Raw genomic sequence first — 24721 nt, forward strand, 5'->3', positions numbered from 1 at the left:
GTTTAGAATTGGATCCAAGCATTCCACACGGAAATTGATCATCAATTATTCAAACACTTAAGAAGCAAGCACCCTTTCTAATTTTTCACACCACTTGAAATCATGCTTCAATTATTCAGCCTGTAATTAAGCACGTAATAACCTAAAATATACTTTATAAAGACTGGGAAGAGCGTGTTGCTCACGTTAGGTGTGCTATCAAAAGCATCGTAGCTTGATATATGCTCGCGGAATGATCATTGTGGATCACCGCAAAAGCAGCATTGAACTTTTTTCCCATTTACGATATGTGGATATCATCTGGTAGCAATGTTGTTCTTTTAATTGGGTAAATTGGTGTGAAGTCATCTGCTATTAACTGACATGCAAGTGAATGTCACAATGGTAGTTTGTCCAAGTCTCGTCTAATAGTGCCTGGTAATGATGTTTGCTGCTTTTGAATAACAACACTGATGCGGTTGTTATAGACGTCTGCCATCAATGATGAGGTACCTTACTCAAAATCGGGAGGGGGGGGGGGGGGCGATGATTGCGTAAGAATATTGATGTGATGGCATTCCATTTGCTCTGTCCTAAAGCTTTTTGTATTTGATATAAAAATAATAGAGCTAGCCTGTGCTAAAGACGTATTTTTAGTACCAGGTAATAACATCTCTCTCCTAGAAGACTATATTCGAGAAGTAGAATGCTTTATGGTCTTGTGAGCAAAGTTTGTTGGAATCGGAGTTTAACTACGTGTATCATATTCTACTGATCGTACTTGTTCTCATTACAGATTCAGTAACACCATCAAAATCGACTTCAGCTATACTGTTATTTCAAATGGCATATCATTGGTCCGTCTCGAGTCTGTTTCATTGGTGTGGCTGTAGTCACACCATTGAAATTAAATTTGAAATGTGGCCAATGACATTCCATGGAAATCAAATGTGATGTTCCAAAAAAAAATGATCAATTTAAGAACTTGCACCTTTTTGAAATGAGATTACCAAGGAGGCAAGGTACTGTACACTTGTACAGACGAAAAATAGGAATGACTTTTACATCATATCAATAAAGTTCTGATTAAAATGGCTCTTTCTTCTCTTGATGTGCCGTCTATCTGTTATTCTGTCCGAGTTAATTAAAATGTGCGTAGCCCAAATATAGCTTGCACAGAACCTTGAGATATTTCTGTCACGGACTTGCGCATGTGTAAAGAATTGAAGTCGGCCATGTTAGATTGGCGTTGGTGTGTTCCCGTAGCAGGCAGCTAATTAGAACGGCAAGAGAGGAAGGACAGTGCTCTGAGAGTTGACAAGAAATTCCTATTACCCTTTCAGCTGCTCGCCAAAACCCCAAAAGAGACCGGTTACTCGGCGGACATGTAGATTTGTGCGTGTTCTTCCACCAACACTTACAATGTAGGCTTCTTTTAGATGGGAATTGTCCCGTCAAAAATTTCCTGGTTAATTACATAAAGTGCCTTCAAATAGGACTCTTACAGTTAATACACAGTCTGTTTTTCCATGGACGGTCCAGGGTTTTTCTGAAGATTTAAAAAGTAGAATAATAGGTTCACAGTGCAAAAAAATCATGTAAAATGTGAGATTAGAATTGATTCAGCTACATTAGGATATGCCGACGGGGGAGGGGAAACAAATACTCCTTATTGCCATTGATGTATACAACAGGGTAGAACAAATTTGATGCAAATTTGGTGAAAAAGACCTCATAAAGGACATTCCAATATGCCATGGCCACGATGGTGTATTCAAAATCATGAATATGATTTTAGATTATTTTTCCCATTCAGGACGGGAGTGTTCCAGTGGGAATTATGCTTCATCATCTGTACCTTTTCTAGGCGAGCTGGGGTACTCCATTGGGAATACTGTCATGTATTATGGATTAGGAACACGATGGAGCCAAAGATATTGGGGTTATGATTGGAAAACATTGAGGTTGGAAATTAAACATTCAGTGATTGTTTATTCAATATTGTGCATCATGGCTGTCATATCATACCTCATCCAGACCAGATTACTTTTTTCTTCAACTGATTCAAAGGAAATATTTTTGAAGTGGAAATCATGACCACAAGACAGGACTTTATGATACAAAGATATCATTTTTTTTTCTGAAATGAAGTTGTTTTTTGTGAAGCTGTTCAAACAAAAGGGGCAGTGAAAGTTTTTAATTAAATGATAGCCCAGGGGGCCGTTTCATAAAGCTGTTCGTAAGTTAAGAGCGACTTTAAGAACGACTGGTGATCCTTTCTTACGCGCTAAACCATCGCCAATGAATAAACCATTTACCACAAGAAAGGATCACCAGTCGTTCTTAAAGTTGCTCTTAACTTACGAACAGCTTTATGAAACACCCACCAGGATTGTATGTAAGTCTTCTAAAGTTCCGTTATTCAGCAACGCTCTGGTGAGAACTATTGGCTTATATTCTGAATCCTTTGATATATTCTCAGAATGTAGCTTTATTTACAGAGTTTTCATTCAATTTGAAATGGTATTTTAGATTGTTGCTTGGCTACATTTATCATTCGAACCTCTATTTTTGCTACTCTCATAAAGACATAAGTTTGTAGGATTGAGGTACACCTTCGAATAGGAGAGGACAGATAACGTGATCTCGATATTTGAACGTAGTGCCCTATTTTCACTTCTTGATTACCAGTACTCTTCATCCTACATGTAGTCTTCTTAGATTCATTGTTTTACTCATTAACAATGGATGCTGGTGTAACAAAAATATCTTTCCCATCTTTTCATCTATTTTCATGCTACCTATGACAATAAATGTCAGGCTGTCCTATTCTAGTCTAGTAGGCCTAGATCATTTTTGCCTATCTATTATTTGATTTTATACTTTCTAAGTCTTTCTACATGTATCTCTTGCTCTCTTTAATAAGATTAGAGTGTAACTTGCCACCTTTCTCGCCATCCATTAAAATCTTATTTTTTAAGATTTCCCTCTAGGAATTAGGATTTCTGTTAACCTGCTTACCCTTAAATATATAATCATATAATTTCTTAAGAGGAGGATGGATGTGTTTGTGACCGTAGCGGCCTGTAGCATCCTCTCGCTCACCTCGTGCCCAAGAACTGATTCAATTAAAGAATATTCCTTCACAGTTTCTTCATTTTTGCACCTTCGTTTTATTGGCATTGGCTAGAGGATGATAGAGTTTCTCACCAGGACAGACCCCAAGAGAGATAGACAGAGAGAAGTGTGTGCGTCCCTCTCCTGCCACAAAACGCAACATGCCAGAGTCACGTAAAAGGGATGATATTCTCCAATTGAAAATTGGATTGTTGGTCGAACTCTGAAACTTGAGACGCGGGTAGCGGAAGAATTGAGCCGTCGACTCTGGAGACATGAATATTCTTCTTTCACTTTTTTTTTCCGTATTAAGTATTCTCGTTCCATGCGAGTGCGAGACTATAATTTTCATGTACAAGGCTGTCAGGAAAGATGGACAGGTTTGTATGATGGATGCTTTCTTAAGAATTGGGCATTGTTATTCACATGAAAATCCCACACTATTTTCTTGCTTCCCCCAACTTCTCCCTTCTCTACAAAAAACTTCTCATTCTAGCCATGCTATTTTAATTTCAAAGGCAGGAATCTCCATTTTATCTTCTGGAACCAGCTAAGTAGTAATCTGCACTCTGCAGCCTTTCAAAAGTCAAGAGAGTGAGGTTTTCCATTAATGTGAGATTTTATCCCTCTTAGATTTCATGTACAGTACTTATAGTTCATTTGGGCAAAGTAATCGGGGATGCCACTTTCGGAATAAAGTCTAAATTTAGACTTAATCAGCCTGTATCCAGTGATGGAAAAAGACATTTTTTGTACAAAATGGCTCGTTCTTTATAGATGATTTTCAGCCTTTTAAAAATCAGTTGTGGTTGCGATCGAAGTTCGAATCTATGCTATCTCAAACAGGCAATGTAGATCATAAGGTACTAAAGCATAGTTTCTCTATTTCTCCACTTGATATTTTTTTATCATTATTCAACAAGTTTCTTAGTTTCATCATCATATGAAAATAATGAATCACAACCTAAAAAGAGAGAGATAGAAAAAAGAGATGTAAGTTTCCCCCAGTCTTGTACATTTATGAAATGTTTTGAAACCAGAATCCTTTGACATCTCGGTTGCACTTTTCCTGGTCATTTGAAGTTTGCATTACTATGGGGAATGTCACAAATAGTTCCGGAGTACACATTTGCCATCTATTGCTATGCAAATTACAAATCCCTTCGCATATTGCTTCTCCAAGTGGTGACAACCGGTGAGAAGTAAACAAAAACTGAAAGAAGGAGATGGATGGCTGTTGTGGTGGTAAGAAATTGCTACAAATGCAACGCCTCTCGAGTGCCCTCCTCAAAGGCTGTCCTACCGGTACAGAACCTATGCAAATCGTGCAAGATACGCACTTGTTAATGTGTGGGACCGAAGCTTGTTCTGCTGGTGGGTAAACTCGCCAAGTGTTTGCGAGACCCTCTACTGGCAGCGGCATGTTCTTTCGGCTTGTGTGCTTAGTCAAATATTTCAGAGATGGCAAACCGTTGTGTGATGATCATCTCACTCACTCAGTAGGTGCTTTTATACCCACACATCACACGAAATACAGTACGCAGTATTTTATAGCACATTCAATTTTTCCTTATGCAACCATGAAGAAAAAAACTTCCAAAAGTTTTTGTAATTTAGGAAAGTATCTACTCACTTGAGGTGACATACTCTTCTATTACTATGGGAAAATAACTGATATTTTCTGATCTTGTTAGATATTCATGATCAGAGAATAAACAAGGTATTTTTTCTGTTGTTGGTGGGTATACACGTGTAAATACCTTACCATTAGTGTCTTGATTTTTAGCACTGGCAGGGTATACCTTTCTAATCGGGCAGTCAACAATTTTCCTCCCACGTCTTTATGTCTAGGCCATAGGCCTAGGCCTACATGTACAATGTATATGTTGCAAAAATATTGTAAATTTATCATTTTTGAAGGTAATGGTAGCACAAACTTTGTACTTTTAAGAAATATTGGTAGCTACGTGTACACTCATCATGATTGTAGATGTAGCTCTAATAATTTTTCACAATGTGAGATTATCTGTAAACATGATAATACAGCATTCACTCTTCACTCATGTCCCACTTTTCTTCCCTCCTCTCCCCCTCTTTCTTCCCTCCTCTCTCCCTCTTTCTTCCCCTTTCTCCCCCTCTTTTCCCTTCTTTCTTGTTCAAGACCTTTCTTGAGTTGATATTATAAAGTCAATGGGAATTTACAGTCATTGCATTTGTACCCATAATGACAGACAGGATAAGATGAAGAGAGCTTTTTGTGGCTCCGCTGAGTACTAATCATGCTACTCAAGAAAGACAAGGAGTTACCAGTTTATGGAGTCCTTAGACTAGAGTAGAGAGAAACTCCATGACACACCATCCTAGGATTGTTGCACTCGCTTTTCAGGCTGTTGAACTCACAAACATATTTATGTACATGAATTCAGATTGTTTGGCAGCAATCATTGTTTCTATTCATAAACATGAGTGTAAATGAATGATATCAAAATTGTAAACTTTTATCAAATCTACTTATCTCTAAATAACACTGAAATTTCTTGTGTATATTTTTTAATATAGGGCCTACAGTTTAAGAATGTCTAGAAAGTATTAATGATCAAACAACTTTTTTTTTCTTTGGTTACATTATTTCCATTTTCAATTACAAAATTTTAAACCACACCCCTCTGACAGGCAACACCATTAAAAAATTTGCGCTAAAGCATTTTTGGTTTGAATAGTATTTCATGGTACTATGAACAAATGGTATTCACATTTATCATTTTTATGGTGTCCTTGAAGAAATGATTGCTGAATGCCTGAGCGGTACCAGGAATACCTGCTATGATAATTCCCGAGAGTAATCTGTTTGCACTGTTCAGTTGTCAATGATTTCAGAAGTTCAACAAGAGTCAAGGGTAAATGGAGTCCATAGATGGCTTTCCTTTAGACCACGTATTCCCGATTTCCAGAATGTAGCCTGATTAGCTCACGTCGAGATAAATCTCATGGCTCAGTGGTAGAGCGCCCGCCTCAGAGATGGGAAGTCGTGGGTTCGATCCCCGGCTGAGTTATACCAAAGACTTAAAAAACATGGGACCTTCTGCCTTTTCTTGTCGGGCATTCTGTGTGTTGAATGGAAAAGGTAATATCATAGTTTAATGCAGTGATTACTGGGAGAAAAGTTCATAGAAATGGCTACCCTAGGTATTAAATGATATTATTATCATTATTGTAATCTCAAGATTCATGAAACTGCATCGCTATGTAATCAGCCTATGCGGATGATTCTCACTTGAGCGTGAAATATGACCTCAGTGTGATAGTAGAGTATAGATTTTAGACTCCTTTTTGTATATGAACATGTAGGCCTGTATTGAAAAATGTACAATAGTATGGTACCATAAGTACATGTATGTAGAGGTTATTCTGAGCCAAAATCCACATAGAACTTCACTTGCATCATGGACTTTTAATAGGGGAGATGTAACATGTAGGTCTATGTTTGCATTTTGGATAATGTACCATATAGCTCATTAATTATAAAAAAAACTCCTACATCTATTGGGATTGTAATATGGAGATGAAAACTCACAAAATAGCCCGCTATTTGTGTTTATGTATTATAATCTTTTTTTTTTCTTTGCAATAATTTGCTGCATCAAAAATAACAGGATTATATTAGAATTTAGGCTGATTTGGATTGGCTTCATGTCACCACATAAACTTGTTTGGGGAGGAGAGCGAAGGAATGTGCTGGTACGTATATCATGTGTATGCCCCAAAACTAGTCGAAATATGCACAGAATAGCACATTTGAAAATTGAATTTTTAATCAGATTTTTTTTTGAAATTTGGGCAAAGATACATGTGCATCTCACTGACATGCACATTGAAGTCTTCATGTGTTATGAAAGCAGAATTTCCTAGAAAAGTTATTTGCCCACAAATGCAGGTTCAGTTGTTGGTTAATTGGGTCATATCATACACTATTAAGCCACATTGCTTTATGAAAGTGAAACATGAGAGGAGAGTTGATGGCTGTGCCAGTGCAAGTGATATTTAATAATAGAAATCTCTTCATTGTTTGACCTTACATGTACATTGTACACTAGCCCTATTCACATTGCAGAAAATCAAAATGTTAAAAAATTATGAACATTTATATTTGAACCAAAAAAACACAAAAAAAGAGTGAGGAGTCACAAGATGGCCTAGATAAGGTTTACTGCAATTTGCCCCCCTTAAAACAATGTACATGTATCTACCTCATGAGCCCTAGATCCAGCCCCCCCCCCCCAAAAAAAAGCAATTATCTTCTTGTGTGAAAGCCCTTTTACTGCATTCAGCATATCAAAGAAATAATTTGAGGGGAAGTGTGGATTATGTCATTAGATCTGTAGAGATCAAACGGATTGATTCCTGCTGTAATTCAGCACAAGATTACTCTTAAAAAGTCAAACATGGGGAAAAGGTCATGAAATGAAAAGAAACAGGTACATTTCCAAGTTATTGTTTTAAAACTGTAGGCCTATATTCATGTGAACAAGTACAAAGGGAGCGTGTAACATTTGTGAAAGTGGGTGGGCTGAACATGCCAAAGTCACAATTATATGGTAAATTTCATATTTAAAAAAAGTTTATTAAAAAAGGGGGTAGACACGCACCAGTGTAGTATATTGTAAATAGAGTTGTTTTTTCTTCTTTTTCATTGATTTTGGCTTCCTGGGACTTATCATGAAAACAGTGACAATCTGATCAAGTTGGTCACAACGAATGACAGTACATGTCTGATACCCCTTTCATAAACCCATCCTCCAATTATCCGCCTAAGAGTAATGCGGATAATTCAATAAAAATTGCATTCACAAACTCTGAAACTAATCCGCACTATTTTTTACGAACGCCCGACCTGAAAAAGGCGGATAATTGTCATGGCAACTGCACACACCCCCTCCGATGGGGTTGTGTTGGAAAAGGGTGACCTTGTGACCGCACCATGGCAATTATCCGCATTACTTTGGAAATGCGTTCATAAAGTCAAATCTGGTCCCGATGCCGCTATTATGCGGATAGTTGCAGCATCGAAATAATGCGGTTAAGTCAGGTCCCGCTCCGATTTTACGACCAAATTATGCGGATATTATCCGCATAATTGGGTTTATGAAAGGGGTATGACTCTCTGGATATTGTGAATCAAAAGAGAAAATATGTAAACAAATATTCGTTTAGACCTTTCTAATCCTTATTAAAACCTCAAGTGTTCTTCAAGGCTTTATGAGGTCAAGAATATTGTGCAAGTAAAGCAAATTTCTTCAAACTCACAAAAATGGGGAAAAGAACTTCCACTTTTGATAGATTTTTAACAGTTGACAGTATATATTGAAGGGCAACTCCCTTTTTATGCAGCCTTTTGTGCATGAGGGAAGCTTTTATTATTCCACAAAGGTCATATTTACAGACCTGAAGCCAAAGATATGAAGTCAAAAATAAGATTTTTTTTCTGCAAGTGTTGGGCTGCAAATGCTTTTAGACCTCTGGAATACCCGATCTATACTCAATGTTTGGATTTGTTATGATAACAAAATGACAGGCGACTAATTATTCAACCTCCTGGAGCATTTTTTTCAGATGTACAATGTACTGCAAGTCCTTACACGAATCGTTATTATCGTTATTTTGACATGATTTGATTGAGATTAGACTTATTTGGCACCTTGTGAAATGGTGACAGTGTGATGAAGGCTATGCCAGTTTTGAAACCAATTGACAAGTTTTTATTTTCCAAGATGCAATACATTGGACTCACAAGTCATACCAAAGAAATGTAAAATGGAACCTGGCTTCTGGCTTCTTGCTTTTTGTCTGTGGTATCAGGCTTCTTGCTCGGGTGTGGTTATTTTTATGGTAGTAATTCAAAGTGTAAGTGTATTCATGGTGTGATTGCAATTGGTGTATTGAAGTGTAATCAAAATGTGTGTGTCATGGAAGTGTTAAGTGTCTCTGGTGAAAGTTGAATTCAAAGTGTAAGTGTAGTGTTAGTGTAAGTGCAATCATGGTGTAAGTGTAATCTTGGTGTGAGTGTAATCATGGTGTATAAAGTGTGATCAGAGTGTAAGTGTCTCTGGTTAAAGTGGAAACTTGAGTGTATTGAAAGAATAAGTGTTATCATGCTGCACATGTAATACCTTGGTCACATTTGTTCTATGGCGGCCGTACGGCGAGTCGAAAACAGCCATTTTATTCATTTTAATTCAAACCACCTATATGTAATTGGACAAAAAATGTTAAAACGGCTGTTTTCGACTCGCCGTACGGCCGCCGTAGAGCAAATGTGACCAAGGTATTAGTGTAATCTTGGTAATTGTAATCATGGTATAAGTGTTACCATGATTTAATTAACTTGATTAATCAAGAAACCATTTGCATTTCTTAATTTTCTTGATTATCATGTCATGCAAATTATCAAAGTGATTGATGGTATAGTAAAATAGGGGACACTGTTAAATCTTCAGAGACTTTAAGGAATTTGAATTAATGATTTGCTTGTGATTTTTTTTTCTTTAACTAGAAATCAATCGAGTGAGGAGATCACTTTACAGTATTCCATCAACGAGTCAACCTCTTATGCTACCGGAAGCCAAAGGTTCCCTAACGCAACTTTCAGAAAAACTCTTCGTCCCCATCAAAGCATACCCAGATGTAAGTTTATGTATTTATTCACTGGTTTGTAAATATTTATTTGGCACTTTGAAGCATGTGTGCATATAAAGTAGCATAATAATAATACATCGATTTGAGTACAAAATAAAAATCTCAAGAGATAATACAAACTCAACTTAACAGTCTACTCAGTAAAGAGGGGGAGAAAACTTAATCACCTCATTCGACGACCTCCGCCAAACAGTGCATTCAGAAGACTAGTAATCATGCAGCCTAGGGCTCCTGTTGTAATAATGAACACTTTGACCGTGAGTCTTTACGCTTACAGACAAGACTACTCAAATAAAATGAAAAGCTTACAGAAAGACAAGACTAGTCAAATAAAATGAAAAGTAGAAATAATCTCATTTAAAATTCACATTTTACTTATCAAATATTGTAAACAACTCCAATATCACTTTCATTCTGAAAGAAGTTGTAAATACCTGGATTGTAAAGCTGGAGTTGAGGACACTTAGGACAATATGACACCGGTGCTCAAATAATGTGAAGTAACCATAGACATGACTCAGTGTTATTTAAAGAATTAGATAGAAATATTAAGGAAATGATATGCAAATAGGAAAGACTGAAGTGGCGTTAAAAAACAACTCATTTGAATACAACTGTTCATCAAAATATGGTTTTTCTTTCAAAAGTCATTTTTCAGCCTATGATTTTTTTTTCATCCTGATAAAGTATCATATCTCCCCTCCCCCTCTCTGTCTTCGCTTGCTCGCCTTCTCTTGAGTTTTTGCTCTTCTCATCTGCAATATAAGACTTTCATTTTCAATACCATTCCATAGTTTATTGACATTTTCATACGGTATTTTTTACATGAAATGACACAGAAGGGTGGGCGGGGGGGGGGGGGTGGGGGGCAGAGAGAGACGATCTTGCTTCCAACTGTACAAGACAAAATAGCTTCAGTGATTTGAGGAACCCCATTACCATGTTATGCCTACCAAGGGAATAACTTTCTAGATTATATTATAAAGCTCTCTGCAAGGAGACAACTATGTCTACGGCCATCGTAACGATGTTGCATACCCCGCACTTCATCAACGAACTCTAATGATGCATGTCCTTGTTGGGGGAGCTTAGAGCATCGGTGCGCAGCGGGGAGGAGAACTTAAGCGTGAATGTTGTGACTTCTCTGCCGCCAAGCAAGTACATTTGCCAAAAGATTCGGCTTGTGTGCGGATAATTGGAATAAAGTAGAGACGCAGGAGGTCATTTCTGTCGTGTTGTACGGGTCCGGAAAGAAATAGAAAGGTGATTAGTTTTTCTCGGAAGTTGAGCTTCACTTAATAATGGATGGCTAAAGCTCTGCTCTGTATTGGTCAAATTATGCATGCCATACACTTTAGGCCTTTAATTTTGATCAGCTAGAAATGAAAGCAAATATCGGTATAAGTATTAGTCCAGCTTGCATTTCATCACTGTCAAATTAAACAAAGTTTGGTGATTGATTATACTATAGGGCTGATTTTTACAATTAGTTTCATTGATCACCATGTTAATGATACCAATCCACTGTACGTTCAATTTATGAGGTTTCTGTTACTCCGTTGAAATCAATCCATGATTTTAGGTCGTTTTCACTTATGTTTGAGACCTAGTGGGGCCCTTATTTCTTTCTGTAACAAACAATGAACCATCAAGGGGCCTCTGAGTAGAAGAGGACCGTTCCGACGATGATTTATTATATTAAAGCGACCTGGTTAAGTAATTATTATGTTCGACCATATTCAAGCTCGATCAAACTCCGCGGCCTTGGCAGGGAAGTGTGCATTGTGTCTGTAGGTGCGATGATGAGAAAATCAGCATGTTGCTCGGCAGCTTGAAATCAACCTTGGCTTGGCGTATTGTAACGAGCCTGTGGCAAACCGAAGTAAAGTGTGAAGTCTTGGCATGAATGCTGACTTGTAAATCCTGACGAGGAAAGCAAATTGCGATACCCCCCCCCCCCTGTCCAAAATCAGACTCGCCACAGAGCACCGACCTCACTCGTCGTCGTCGTATTTGAGTTGGCCTCAAAGTAAAATTGATGCACACATTGATTGCTTTTAAAGATATTGCGGGTGGCGAGCTCTGGGATTTGAAAATTGGATTGTGAAATACATTTGGGCAAATATAACTGCTTATGGAGTGAGTGGCGTACAGACAAAACATCAAAATAGAAGAAGAAATTCGCCTTTCCTCCCACTTTTATGAGATTGTGGTCGTGATTTTGGTCGGTAATACAGGTTTATTTGTGGAATTTCCATTGCTAATGCTCCGGGCAGCAGTTCAAGGTATTTTATTGAAGCAATAACAATGATTCAAAGAAGAAGTAATTGGTCTCCCATAGCCAAAGAAAGCCAGAGAAACTTACAATGCTTCTGTGGGTCTTTTTTTTTTTTGGGGGGGGGTGATCATGTAACATTTATGTTTGAAAGAAGGAATGAAAAACAATTCTTAAAGAACAAAATGAAGTAGATTGTTTGTTTCATTATCTATCATTATATTTAGGTTACCAAAATTTTCATTGAACACTTTCCAGGGAGTGAAATATCCCAAAAAATTATCTGCAAATTATTCCAGAGTCCCAAAACTGCATTGGTAATTAGTGTAAGTCAAAAAATTAAAATCCCATTGATATGTTATGTGTGAAAATAGCCACTTACATGAAATATTTACTCAGTACTGCAAGATTTTAATATCATTTCTCTTTGCAGTATTTGTAAGTATGTATTTCTTCAAATTAAGATCTGTCAGTCATACATGTATTCATCTTATTAAGAGATGGATTATAGAGTACTTAATACTCCAGCTCCATGTAGAAGACCGCTCAACGGCATCCATCATCCTTCCCTTACGACAGCCCCATCAAAAATTCATTGCGGAAAAAGACTTCCTATTCAGTAATTCATTATATAGGCTACAAGATACTGTGGTAATGACAAAAATCAATTGCATCTGGAGGAAAAAAAAAAGAGAGGAATGGGCTTTGTCAAAAGATGGATCTCACGTAATTGGATCCATTTGTCACCTTTCATTGGAAATGCCGATGTGCTGTTATCTGAAATATTGTTGTAAGAAAATATTCATAGCATTGTAAATTGGGTCTTTCAAATGGATGAATAATTGATCTTGATGAAGTGTTAGCGATGGCTGAGCAATTGGGGGCTTTTTTAGTTGTACAGACATTCTTAATCTAGGTTAAAGTTAGTTTTTCGAAGGAGAACGTGTGAACAAGCTACTGTCCTGAGAGTAGGGCCTTGTTGTCTTTGGGTGCGTTCATACAGAATTTTCAAGGGCGGATTAGACATCATGCGGAAATTGCAGAATTTAGGCTTGTCAAGAAAGTAGGCCTACAGTTTACCAAATCTGAGTAGCATTTTCGGTAAAAAAAAAAAGGCTCTCAACAATGTTCTGTACAGTCCTATATGTTTAAAAAAATCTTCTACATAATGGCCTTATGTGTATTTGTGGAGCAATTGAAATACAATACCAGAATTATTCCCTTTAGAATTAGAATTATTTGATTTGCACCTTTTGATATAAATTATATACATTCTGGACTGACAATTTATACTAAAAGAATGCAACAGGTTTTCATTTTCTACTTTCATATGGGCCTTTATGTGAACTTGCCTCACAAAATTCCATGATTACATCAAAGGTTTACACTATACCAGTGTAAACACACCCACATGGAACTGCTAGCCCATCCTATCTGGGAAGATGTTGTTCTATCTGATTGTATACCGCCTATCGTCTATTTTCTCATGTTACGCCCACCATGCCAATGCACTTTGAATGTTGAAAGAAAAGCAACGTTTCTAATTGATCTAATGTTGAAGTACATGTACATGTAGGCCCCAACTACATACTTCTGATAATTGTGGAGCTCTGTGGTCCGGTGGTTCTGTCTCTTGCCTTTGAAACAGGGTCATGCCATGGGTTCAAATCCCAGTCATGATGCAGTTTCATTCAGCAAGAAATTGATCCACATAGTGCTGTTCTCAACCCAGGTACATGGGCATTTCTTGTATGCACAAGTGTCTTCAATATTATTAAGCAGCTTGAGCAAAAGCTGGGGTAATAGTACACTATTGAAATGGCAACCAGATAATCAACTTTAATAATCAACGCCTCATAAATGCTTCCTTTTTATTAATCAAACTTAGGATTTAGAAATGCAGGAGTGTCCTTGAACAGTAAAGTATAAAACTGTTCGTATATGCCTGCATGATTAATCTACATAAAATATCCATTTAAAACATTGGTTTCCCTTGGCAAACAAAAACATTTTGATATGTTTTCATAGAGTACTACTGCCATGCTAGTATTTGCTTATGAATGATCCAGATAGGTTTCAATTACTTCATTTTCAAAACGGTATTTTCCTTTGGAAAACAAAACATTGTATGTAGGACTCACTGAATACATTTATCTCCCCTGTGTTATGGCATTTGCTTGTTTTTTATTGCTTACATAAACCCCCTCCCTCTTCAGAGCCAGAGTGCTTTGTTTTGTGTTGAAAATTTGCCAATTTTTTCCCCCTGTTCATCCCATCCCCTATAAAGGTTTAATGTCATGAGTTTTGTTTTCTTTTTGTTTTGGGGTTCAGTATTTTTCGAAAGATTATGTCACATGTTGCCAAAATGACAGCGGGCTTACAGATACGTGCAGTGTCACTAATTAATGTGAAATCCAAGAACATGAGCTGATATACATTGTTATGTGGTCTATAGAGTTCAGGAAGAAAGATATTAGTTTGACAAGGTTTTATGTTTAGTGCAAAGTTTTTGTTTAAACGTTATTCCTTTTGTAAAGGAAGGGCAATATGTTTTTCTCTATGTTGCGGTGCTTAGTCCCGTTTTCGTTCTCGTAACTAAAGAACCTTTTGATGATTCAACTTCAAACTTGGTTCAAGCAAATTATGAGGTCATACTCGATATTCCAGACAAATAATTTTTCTGATGATAACGAACGTACCATCTGAGGGTTCAACTTCAAACTTGGCTTATGTTTGCAATTTTGCATGTGGCATTTAATTACTGACCCCCTCCCTCCCCTGTGCTTGAATCCTGATCAACCTCCTGATTATCTGGCTTCTTCTGATCCCTCTCCCTCTTTTCTCTGGCTCTCTCTGGTGAGATCATTACGAACTTTCTCCTGTCTCCTCCCCTCTGCTTTTCTGGCTCCCTCTCTTGTGAGGACTGTGAGACCCTTATGAACTGTCTTCTGAATTTCTGATCTCCTGTCCCCTCCCCTCCATGTTCTCCTGATCCTTTTACCTCTCTCTGGTTCCCTTTCCGAGTGGGTTCATTAGGAAGTGGCGTGAGGCCAGATCTGCTCTGCTTCACCATGCATACAAATGCCCTAGTAGATACAAGTGCTCCGACTCCGCACTCCATCCTGCACGAGGCACACATGTATCTTCTGTTTTGATATTCAAGACCAGTCTTTCCAAGGAGTGATGTTTGGAGCGTAAACAGTCGCCGCCGAAAGCCGATCCTGCCAACTATTTATTAGCTTTACCTTTCCCCCATGCTCACCCAAGGTTCACCATATACACTCTACATGAGGAATAGGCAAAGAAATCGTCACCTTTCTTCCTGAAGGATTGGTAATGCCCAGTCCATATACATGCTGGCTACACCATGTAGGCTGTGGCATATAACATTTTGAAAGCTAACCAACAAATTTTGTGCCATGTATGCCTATAATTGTAAAGAAACCTTAATCTACACACACTGCATGTACACCTTTTCAAGTAAATTTTAAAGGAAAATATAATTTATTGAATTCAGTGTTTTTATTTGGAAAAAAAAGAAGGAAAATTGAGATTCATATTAAAGCTACATGTATATTAAAGTGATTGGTTAACATTGGTTTGACTTTTAAAAAATCTGAGCTAGAAGGTGACACTTGTCACCTGTGTCTGTGATATGTTACAAAAATGAAGCCCAGAAAAAATTGTGTTCGAAAATAATTATTTAGTGCTTCAAAAATTGAAATGTAAAGTGACCGAAAACACCATCTTAATTTCATCCCATACACTTATGTGTACTATTTAGGCGTCTATAAGACGCCTATTTACAAAATTGGGGTTTGCCTTGTAGTTTTAGCTTTTCAGTCTCAACAATGGTTGTTTTCAGGGTTTATTAGTTCTAATACATGCACTTGTACACATGTTTCATCTTGGTTTGAGAATTTTTTAAATCGGCTGCTCACAAAGTTAAACAATACCTTTAATGTAGAATGCAAATATAACAAGGGAAAAAAGTAGAAATTGAAACGTGAATACAACCACAGTTTACAGCCTGTAATCATTCTATTCTAATCAAGGCTTATCTATCCCTGAATTTGCACTTTCCTATTCTTCCAGCTTCCTGGTTTAAAATGATTGACTTTCATCCAATTCGTTTTGCAACTGGAGCGTGAGATGTCGATGTTGGTCTTTAGGTGAATCGTGACGCTCTGCACTCGTTGGGGTGAGAGAGCGAGAGACGAGAGATGAGATGTTTGGGGAAAGATCAGTAGATCGCTATGAAAGAAGATAGTAGTTGATTAAAAATGAGTTTTGAGTTATTGAAAGTGAAATGAGAGAGGGATGAAAAACAAAATGCAATTTTTCAGTCTGATTGTTTGTACATTAGTAATTCCTGTATGCATTCTTTATAGTAAAACACACATTTAAAACATGAAAATTATTTAAAACAAAAAGGAAGTTAACTTTAGGAGAAAGTATATTGATATGGAGATTAGTGGGAGAACAAGTGTAGAAAGACAGCAATGTGAGCAAGCAGTGTTGAAACAAATACATGAATTAGTAAAAGATGATAAGAAGAGAGAGAGCTATAGAGATCGAGAGAGCGTTTGTTCTTCTGTTTTGAGGAAATATGGCCAACAGGCCGGGAAATGAGTCCAGGAAGGAAAGAAGACCTGCACTGTCTATCAGGTCCATGATTAAAACCATTCTAAATCAAGAAATATAACTCTGGTCTTCATGAAACTGTTTTAGTTTTAGTTTACAGAGGAAGAGGAAACAGTATCACAAGGAAATATTAATTTTGATTCATATAACATGCAAACAGTAGTCCCTAAACACTCATTTGAAATTAATGATAGTTCTAAAGCCTGTTATTTGTACAGTATACACGCAAAAGTCATTCACAGCCCCCCCCCCCCAACTCTGCACCATCCGTGCCTTGTCTGGACCCTTTTGTGATTAAACGCATGCATTGACCTACATATTATTTTCTGGTAAATATGTAGCCCCAGAAAGCAGTCTTGATATGCCCATTCAGACTGATGTAAATTTATTGTTGCTGGGCCGTTGTTTCTCAATAACATGTCATGCCCATTGCCAGAAGGCAGAAAGTCACACTTTTTATAAAGTCTTTGCTATGACTCTGCCATCCGGGAATGGAACCCATGACCTGGTTGTTTATGAGGTTGGTGGCATTATCACAAACACAACATGAAGATGAACTTCATTTTATACACTTGTACATGTAGTATTACTTCAGCATGCAGAGTTCTACTTTGATATGCATGATGAATTATATTAGGCTGGGATTCAGTGCAGAAATGGCTTTTTAAATACCCCCGACCTTGCATGGTTGGTGGGTGCCAGACAGAAGACTTTTAGGTATGTCCTTTGATGCAAAGAAAAACACATTGTTCAAATTGAATCACCCATCTGATCATCATCAAGTCGCTTTTCAACCGAAAGTTTACGCCTTTCGTACATGTAGCCTTGGTGAAAAGACCCTGTGTATATGTTGGATGTGCTCCTGTCCCATCGTGCTTCCTGCCAAGTTTGTAGGTACAAACACATGGGCCCGTATTCTGAAGTGGGGTTTAACTTAAACTCAGGTTTAAAGTTGTGGTCTAAGTATGGGAAGCCAAGAGTATCAAAATTTTTATTAAGTTGTATGTTTCTTATGTTTACTCTGCTCTTTCCTGATTCTTCGATGGTGAAGACAATCATCTATTTATACTTCCTACACAATTATGAATGATTTGAGAGCCGAATGAGTTGAAAGTATGATACCTCTACTGTTAGTGATTATGTAACAATTCGCTGTCCATACTAAAACCACAACTTTAAACCTGAGTTTAAGTTAAACCCGAGTTTAAGTTAAACCCGACTTCAGAATACGGGTCATGGTATTCGCATAGTGCATGTTGCAGAGTCTGAATGTACACCTAGACAGTTTTTTTTAATGTGTCAAATTCATGAGTTTATATCTCTTTCAAAGACAATTTCAACACCAGTGATGAAAAATTACTTTTGTATGTTGATTGGCGTAAGAAAAAAGGTGTTATTGGAGAGAAACTTCTTCATGGACAGGGGGGGGGGTAGCCTTAAGGCAAGGCCTCATCTGAGATATCTGGTGAGTGTAGTCTCAGTCCCTGCATGGCGTGGACAAGTAGAAGTCACAAAGCCTTGTCAGAAGGCTAGGACGGGGGCGTCACAACAAATAGAATCTCTTGTATTGCTTTGAGTTGATGAAGGATAACATGTGAAAACTGTTGGCCTTCAGAGGTGAGATTTATGAAGAAGCTTGTCTTTGGTTATTTCCCATCACCACACACTCCGAGGTAGGTGTGTTGATGGTTCCCTTTATCAATATAGATCATTGGAGAAGTATTTCACTAAGTTGATGGATTCTTATAATGACAGATTACTTCCAGCCAATCAGATTCAAGCATTTCACTTGCTTGTTACACTTTCAGTGAAATTTGTAAGACCTGTGCTCTGTTACAGCGAAGATTGGCCCTCCATGTATGATCAAGTATATCTGTATTAAACTTACAGTCTGTGGCCAACCTTATACAATCAATTTTATGATAAAAGTACATCTATTTATGTATGTCACACCCCTATTACAGCTTATACATGTAGAGACCAAGTTGCATACATTGTTATTTCAAAACTATTGCGATATTTGCATCTGATTGGCTCAGACCAAATTGATCAGTGAAAACCCACTAACAAGATGTTCGGTGAAACCCTTCCCTGGTGATTTGTGGGTTTTTGAAACCATTTAAAATGCATCACTTATTCATTTCCTAGCTATGGCTATAGAATAATGAATATAGGTCTATCCTCGGTAAGACAATGCAAGCCTACAGAATTGAAATTTCTGTGGTCTAAAACATGCTGTGTAATTATTTATTTCAACTGTACATGTGTAAATATTGCTCCCATTCGACCATTTACATCTTTCATGGGGGAGCATTTTATAAATCAAAGAGTCAGTGAGTTTCAATGACAATTCTGCTGTGAGCCAATCAGATTGAAGGATTTCAGTAGCTCATAACATCTGTCAATGAAAATCTGTGACAAAACTCTTCATGAAACACTCCCCACATCCCACATATTCGATCTTCTGGCAAAAATCTTATTTCCTACATTTCCTCAAGTAATTTGGAATGTCAGAGCGGGATGTTTTCGGTTTGTAAACTCTCTTTTACCGATTGAAACAGCAGACCTTCACCCTTGTTTTCTTTGAAGTTGATCGAATTCAATTTGTTTGCAGCATTGCTGAAGAAAAATTCATATAGATTTATACCCCTTTCATAAACCCAATAAAACATATCCTCCAATTAGCCGCCTAAGAGTAATGCGGATAATTCAATAAAAATTGCGTTCACAAACTCCATAAATTATTTTTACGAGCGCCCGTCCTGAAAAAGGCGGATAATCGTCATGACAACTGGACACGCCCCCTCCAATGCGGTTGTGTTGGAAAAGGGTGACCTTGTGACCGCACCATGGCAATTATCCGCATTATTTGGAAATACGTTCATAAACTCAAAATCTTGTCCCGATGCCGCTATTATGCGGATAATAGCAGCATCAGAATAATGCGGATAACTCTTGTCCTCCTCTGATTTTACGACCAAATTATGCTGCTATTAGCCGCATAATTGTGTTTTATTGGGTTTATGAAAGGGGTATTATTTTATTGGAGGAAAAAGTGGTTAGCGAGGCCCAGGGATGTTCAAATTCACTATAGATTTTTAGTAGGCCTACAATGTATATGGTCTGTTGGTTTATAGATAAACCATTGCTATATCAAATATCTACTCTCCCATGATATTAACGTGTACTTTATTTTGTTAAAACTTTTAAAGCAGGTTTTAGTTTAATTATGTTATTGGAAGCGCTTGCGGGTTGCCTTGCCATTCCAATGCGAAAAGTCCTGAGCCTGGTCCAAAAGGCCCTCTGAAAATCTTCCAGAAGCTTCATCCCCACCTCTGCCAACAAAAAGTGTAACAAGAACTCATTTATCCTGAGAACAAGATCCCAGACTGGAACTCCCTCACATTCCCAACCATTGAAATCAAGAGCACCAAAACCTCTAAGCAAAATATACTTCAAATTTATATTTAAAAAAATAAATAAAAAGCCTCTACTCTCACCATGCCAACAACATAGGTTCACTCCCTGCCCGGTTGACTTCTACTGTACTTTGGGGTGTTGGGCAGTAGACCCCCAAAAGAAGAATAGTTGATTTATTTTTGTCTAGCGCAGGATAAGTATAAAAAATTGAAGTCTGTGTGGTATTGATAAACACCCTTGTACCATTTTACCAAAAATAAAAAAGAAATAATCACAAATGTATTTTTTCACTGCATTGCATAAAAAAGTAATTCCCTTCTTTGATTAGGAATTGGCAAGGAATTCTTATCACGATGAAGGGCCTCATGTAGAACTTGGCATCAGTTTGCTTTAAAAAAAAATGTCTGCAATGCCCTCTGCCATGTACATTGTTGGATGGGATGGGGAAGGGGTTTCAGTGTGTGAACCATGATGGATTTGAGATTAACATGGGCATGATTAATCCATTGTTTTAATCAGGTCGCAAAAGACAATTTGCTTTGAGAACCAGATGCTTTGTCCATCGCAAGCTTTCTGTGTAGACAATTTTAGGTTGTACCTCAAAAAAGCTCATTTAATTGAGTCTAAAAATCCCTTGACCCATTGTTATTCTGTTTTAACTGGATTATAAATCAAGTTTGAACGTTGCTATAAGATATTTCCATTATCATAATTGTAGTCCAGTTTCCTGGATCGAACCTTACAATTTATTGATACGATTGGGTTTACTCCCTGCTTTATTTTCATATATATTTTGATATAATTCTGTAGGCTCATTTGCAGTTTTGTTATTTTTTTTACAATTATTTTTTAAATGTGTACTGATATCTTCTTTATTCGTTATCAGTTTCTAAAGATTGGGATTAACATCTTATATTGTTTATTAGTTTTATTCTGCAGGTTTGGGCTATTAAGTTTCATAAATTGCTTTACAAAGGATCTACCCAAAGACAAATTAAAGAAAAGGTAACATTGTACTACCACTACTACAAATATTGAAAAGTGGGTATATCAAGAGCAGATACATGGAAAGCTTTGTTGAATCAAAATGTACAGTATTTGACTTTTCTCTTAATGATATTGTACAGTGTAGGACAGGCATACACCCTGGCTTATTGAGAATGTTTATTAGTGGGACGTGATGGCAGTTTGATACAATTCCAATTACAAGTATGATAGTCTAATAATTCCTTTTTGAAGTCTTCTGTGTACATATATGTTTTTCACACTGCACTTTTTCCCCCAGGAAATTGGTGGGGCTAAGGGGGGGTCTTAGCCCCACCAATTTCCCGGGGTTAAGCTTAGCCCACTTCGTTTTCACACTACGTTTTAGCAAAGTGGGCTAGCACGGTAAATAGTACGGTACTATCTGGCCCTGCAAAAAAGCAGGGTTAGCCGGCTTATTGCGGTGCTAAGAGATGCAGTGTGAAACGAACCAGGGCTAAGCATTAGCCAATCCCAGAAGTCGAAATTGCACGTTAATCGCGCTCTGTATGGTAAAATCATCAATATGTATGAGCTGTGTGATTGCCCGGGGTCAAGGCGTTAACCCCGGCTAAGCAAATAGTACGGGGTTAAGAAAGACAGTGTGAATCGAAAAAAAGATAGTATGGGGTTAAGGATAGTCCGGGGTTAAGGATAGTATGGGGTTAAGGAAATGCAGTGTGAAAAGCATAATAGTTGCTTGACGATCCATGTTGGTAGAAAACATGCTCCAGAAATCATCTGTCCGATGATCAGGAAATGAGATTGAGATTGAAGAAACGACTCATCGTCCGATGGGCTAGAGTCGCCTCATGTCATGATGCAGTAGCAAATTCATAAAGAGGCTATAAAGCCCTTTATACCAATCTACTCACTAGGAGCGTCCTTGTATGAAAATGAGGAGATGCATAAGAATGTTAGGCTGCTTCGCTTCTTCTACTTCTTCCAATCAGTGCTTTGGTGTCAATTTATACATGAGGCTCATCCCCTATGGACACAACTTAACACCTATCGTTGAACCCACACGGGACATCATTCTTCGTTGCGTATGTAGCCGAGAGTGTTCTCGTCGTCGGAAGCCATGTCGGTCTGCTGCAATTCAGCGGAGCGGGTGATGACACGGTAAGATGCGCGATGTCTCAGCGGAGGGGGATCCGACGACGACGACGATCATCAAATATTGATACAGGATATTTTCGGCACCGCTGGATGAGAATGGCATGATGAATTGATAGGGTTGGCTGTCAGATGCTCTCATAACCTGTAGAACAGCAAAGATCTATATAGGACATCAACGTGTGCTATAAGTCTTTATAAGAGATCACTTCAAGAGGCCTACATTACTGCTTTTGATTTTGTGATGTCACAAACGATCAGCTCCCCCTACCCTATATTGTCATGTGAAATAAATTGGACAAAATGCCATTCCCCAATTTAATCGAAAGTGCTTTTATTTAGGCCTATGCATTCAGTGTGTCCCGAGACACATTTCATATTCCTTTCTTTTAGTAAAATTTGTTATTCACCACAACGTAAATTATGATGTTGATTGATAACGTCTGCAATCACTCAATTACACATACACACACACACACACCAGGTATTTTTTATATAAGCTAGGCATCTAATCTGTTAGTTATCTAGGCCTACATATTCATTTACGTGTAGACTACTATATTTTGGTTTAGAGTCTAAAGACCTTAATATTATTTTTCAGGAAGTAAGGAGTATCCCGGTTGTGTAAAACAAAAATGTCGAAATTGAAAGTCTCTTGCAAATAACTGTTTTGTAAGAAACATTGGTGTAGGTTTCAGTACTGGTATAATTTTGTTTATATGAATATTTTTCATGGACAAGTACACCTTGAAGCATAGTTTTATAAAGTAGTTTCAGGCTGTATTAATTAGATTGAACTTGAAGGAAATTTACACTTTGGTACTGTTCATATAGGCCTATTAAAATACTTAAATGTCATTACAACACTGAGCATTCACACATCCCCAAATTCTCCAATTTACCTCATTCTTTTCTTCAAATCACTTAACCCTATAGCACCTGAACCGCCCGAGACCGCCCTTCCTATTACACACTGAACCGCCCGTACGTTTTCTTTGCGCTATAGTATCTTGTCTATGATTTACCGTGGTAATATTGCGTGTGCATACCGTATAGGTTGGCTGCTATATAGATCTGCATAGAAAAGTGTATGCTCCTATTGAGTATAATAGAGAAAAACCGATTGACATCCATCGGTGTGTAGCAAGTTCCAGACTGTTGCGCAGTCGATCTCAGCAAAGATGGCTGCGTCCATGTCTCGAAAAACCACTTACTTCGCCGAAGAAGCTCGGGCGTTGCTATATGTTCATCAAAACGTTGGATATCACACAGAGTGACATCTAGATGTGAGTTGGAATTAATTTTTGACATGTTTGATCCAAGATTTGGCGAAAACTTTAGTATATTGTCAGTGATACTTTACATTTTTTTGAAGGCGTGGGACTGGGGCGGCTGAAACCCGAACTTTTGTTTTTTTTCTTCTCGCTCTGCAAACGATTGTCAAAGGTCAATATTCGTACATCTGATTGAACTTTGCCATGTACCATTCTATTCAACAGGTCCTATGCTACAAAATAAATATAACTTGTAATGAACAAAAGTAAATTTATAAAAAACTATTTCAATTTGTTTGGAACAATGCCTACTTATTACCAGTTTTATTGTTTCCTCCAGTGAGTAATTGCCATTATGCATAGGAATCTGTAGGTGCTATAGGGTTAATGCCTGACAATTATGGTATGCATTCATACCTAAATAATAAGAAATGTAAGAGAGAGTTAGTCAGCAAAATGTTCACATCTTTTTCGAGGAGACTGTAGTTCTACACATTCGTCATGCCCTGCCTAGTTGATGGGATCTTGAAGAAGCCCTAGGTATGTTTTGTTTTTTTATAATGCAGAATACTAAGGCCAAGTAAAAAAAGATAGTAGTTGATCGTCCGGGTTTTCTGAGAGCAGTGATGAGGGAGGTCCTTACTATTTGCTATCTTGCTATTTTTTTTAAAAACAAGGAGGCATTTTCTCGGCCCGTTTTTTGACATCAGTGATGAGGGAGGTCCTTACTATTTACTATTTTTTTTGCTATTTTTTATTCAAATGATTGTCAGGCCATGTCAAGCTCGAATTATGTGATCGATGCATGCTCGATATTAATAATAAATGAGTAGAAATATATATACAATGTATATATATATATGCGTAATATACATGTATACAATTGATTGGAAATCTATATGGAAAATGTATTATGCGATAAAAATCTATTGAAGTATTACTATACTGATGTAATACCGGTACTTGTTGTAAAACAAAATGTTCATGTCAAGTGAATGATTTAAACATTATTCTATATTAATATATATGTAAGGGTAAAACATGCATTGGGGGGGGGGGTCATTTTTATTACCATGGAGCCATGTTCAGTTTTCCAGAGCCAATCTCTTTTTTAGCTCTGGGCATGGTTTCGCATCGCAGTTTCCAGCTGCTTGTATATTCGTTTACATAATGTTTAATA

General features: G+C 37.5%; 1 protein-coding gene across 1 annotated transcript in view; it reads left to right on the forward strand.

Annotated features, from left to right (window-relative positions):
- Positions 1-6269: 6269 nt before the first annotated feature.
- LOC129258889 (protein quaking-B-like) overlaps positions 6270-24721 on the forward strand; it is a 41490-nt gene continuing 23038 nt past the window's right edge. Inside the window, exons 1-2 of the mRNA XM_064097974.1 lie at positions 6270-6282; positions 9647-9777. Of these exons, the coding sequence (XP_063954044.1) occupies positions 6270-6282; positions 9647-9777 (144 nt within the window). The remainder of the gene's footprint in view (positions 6283-9646; positions 9778-24721) is intronic.

Source organism: Lytechinus pictus, chromosome 4 (assembly GCF_037042905.1).
Source record: "Lytechinus pictus isolate F3 Inbred chromosome 4, Lp3.0, whole genome shotgun sequence".
NCBI classification, from domain to species: domain Eukaryota; kingdom Metazoa; phylum Echinodermata; class Echinoidea; order Temnopleuroida; family Toxopneustidae; genus Lytechinus; species Lytechinus pictus.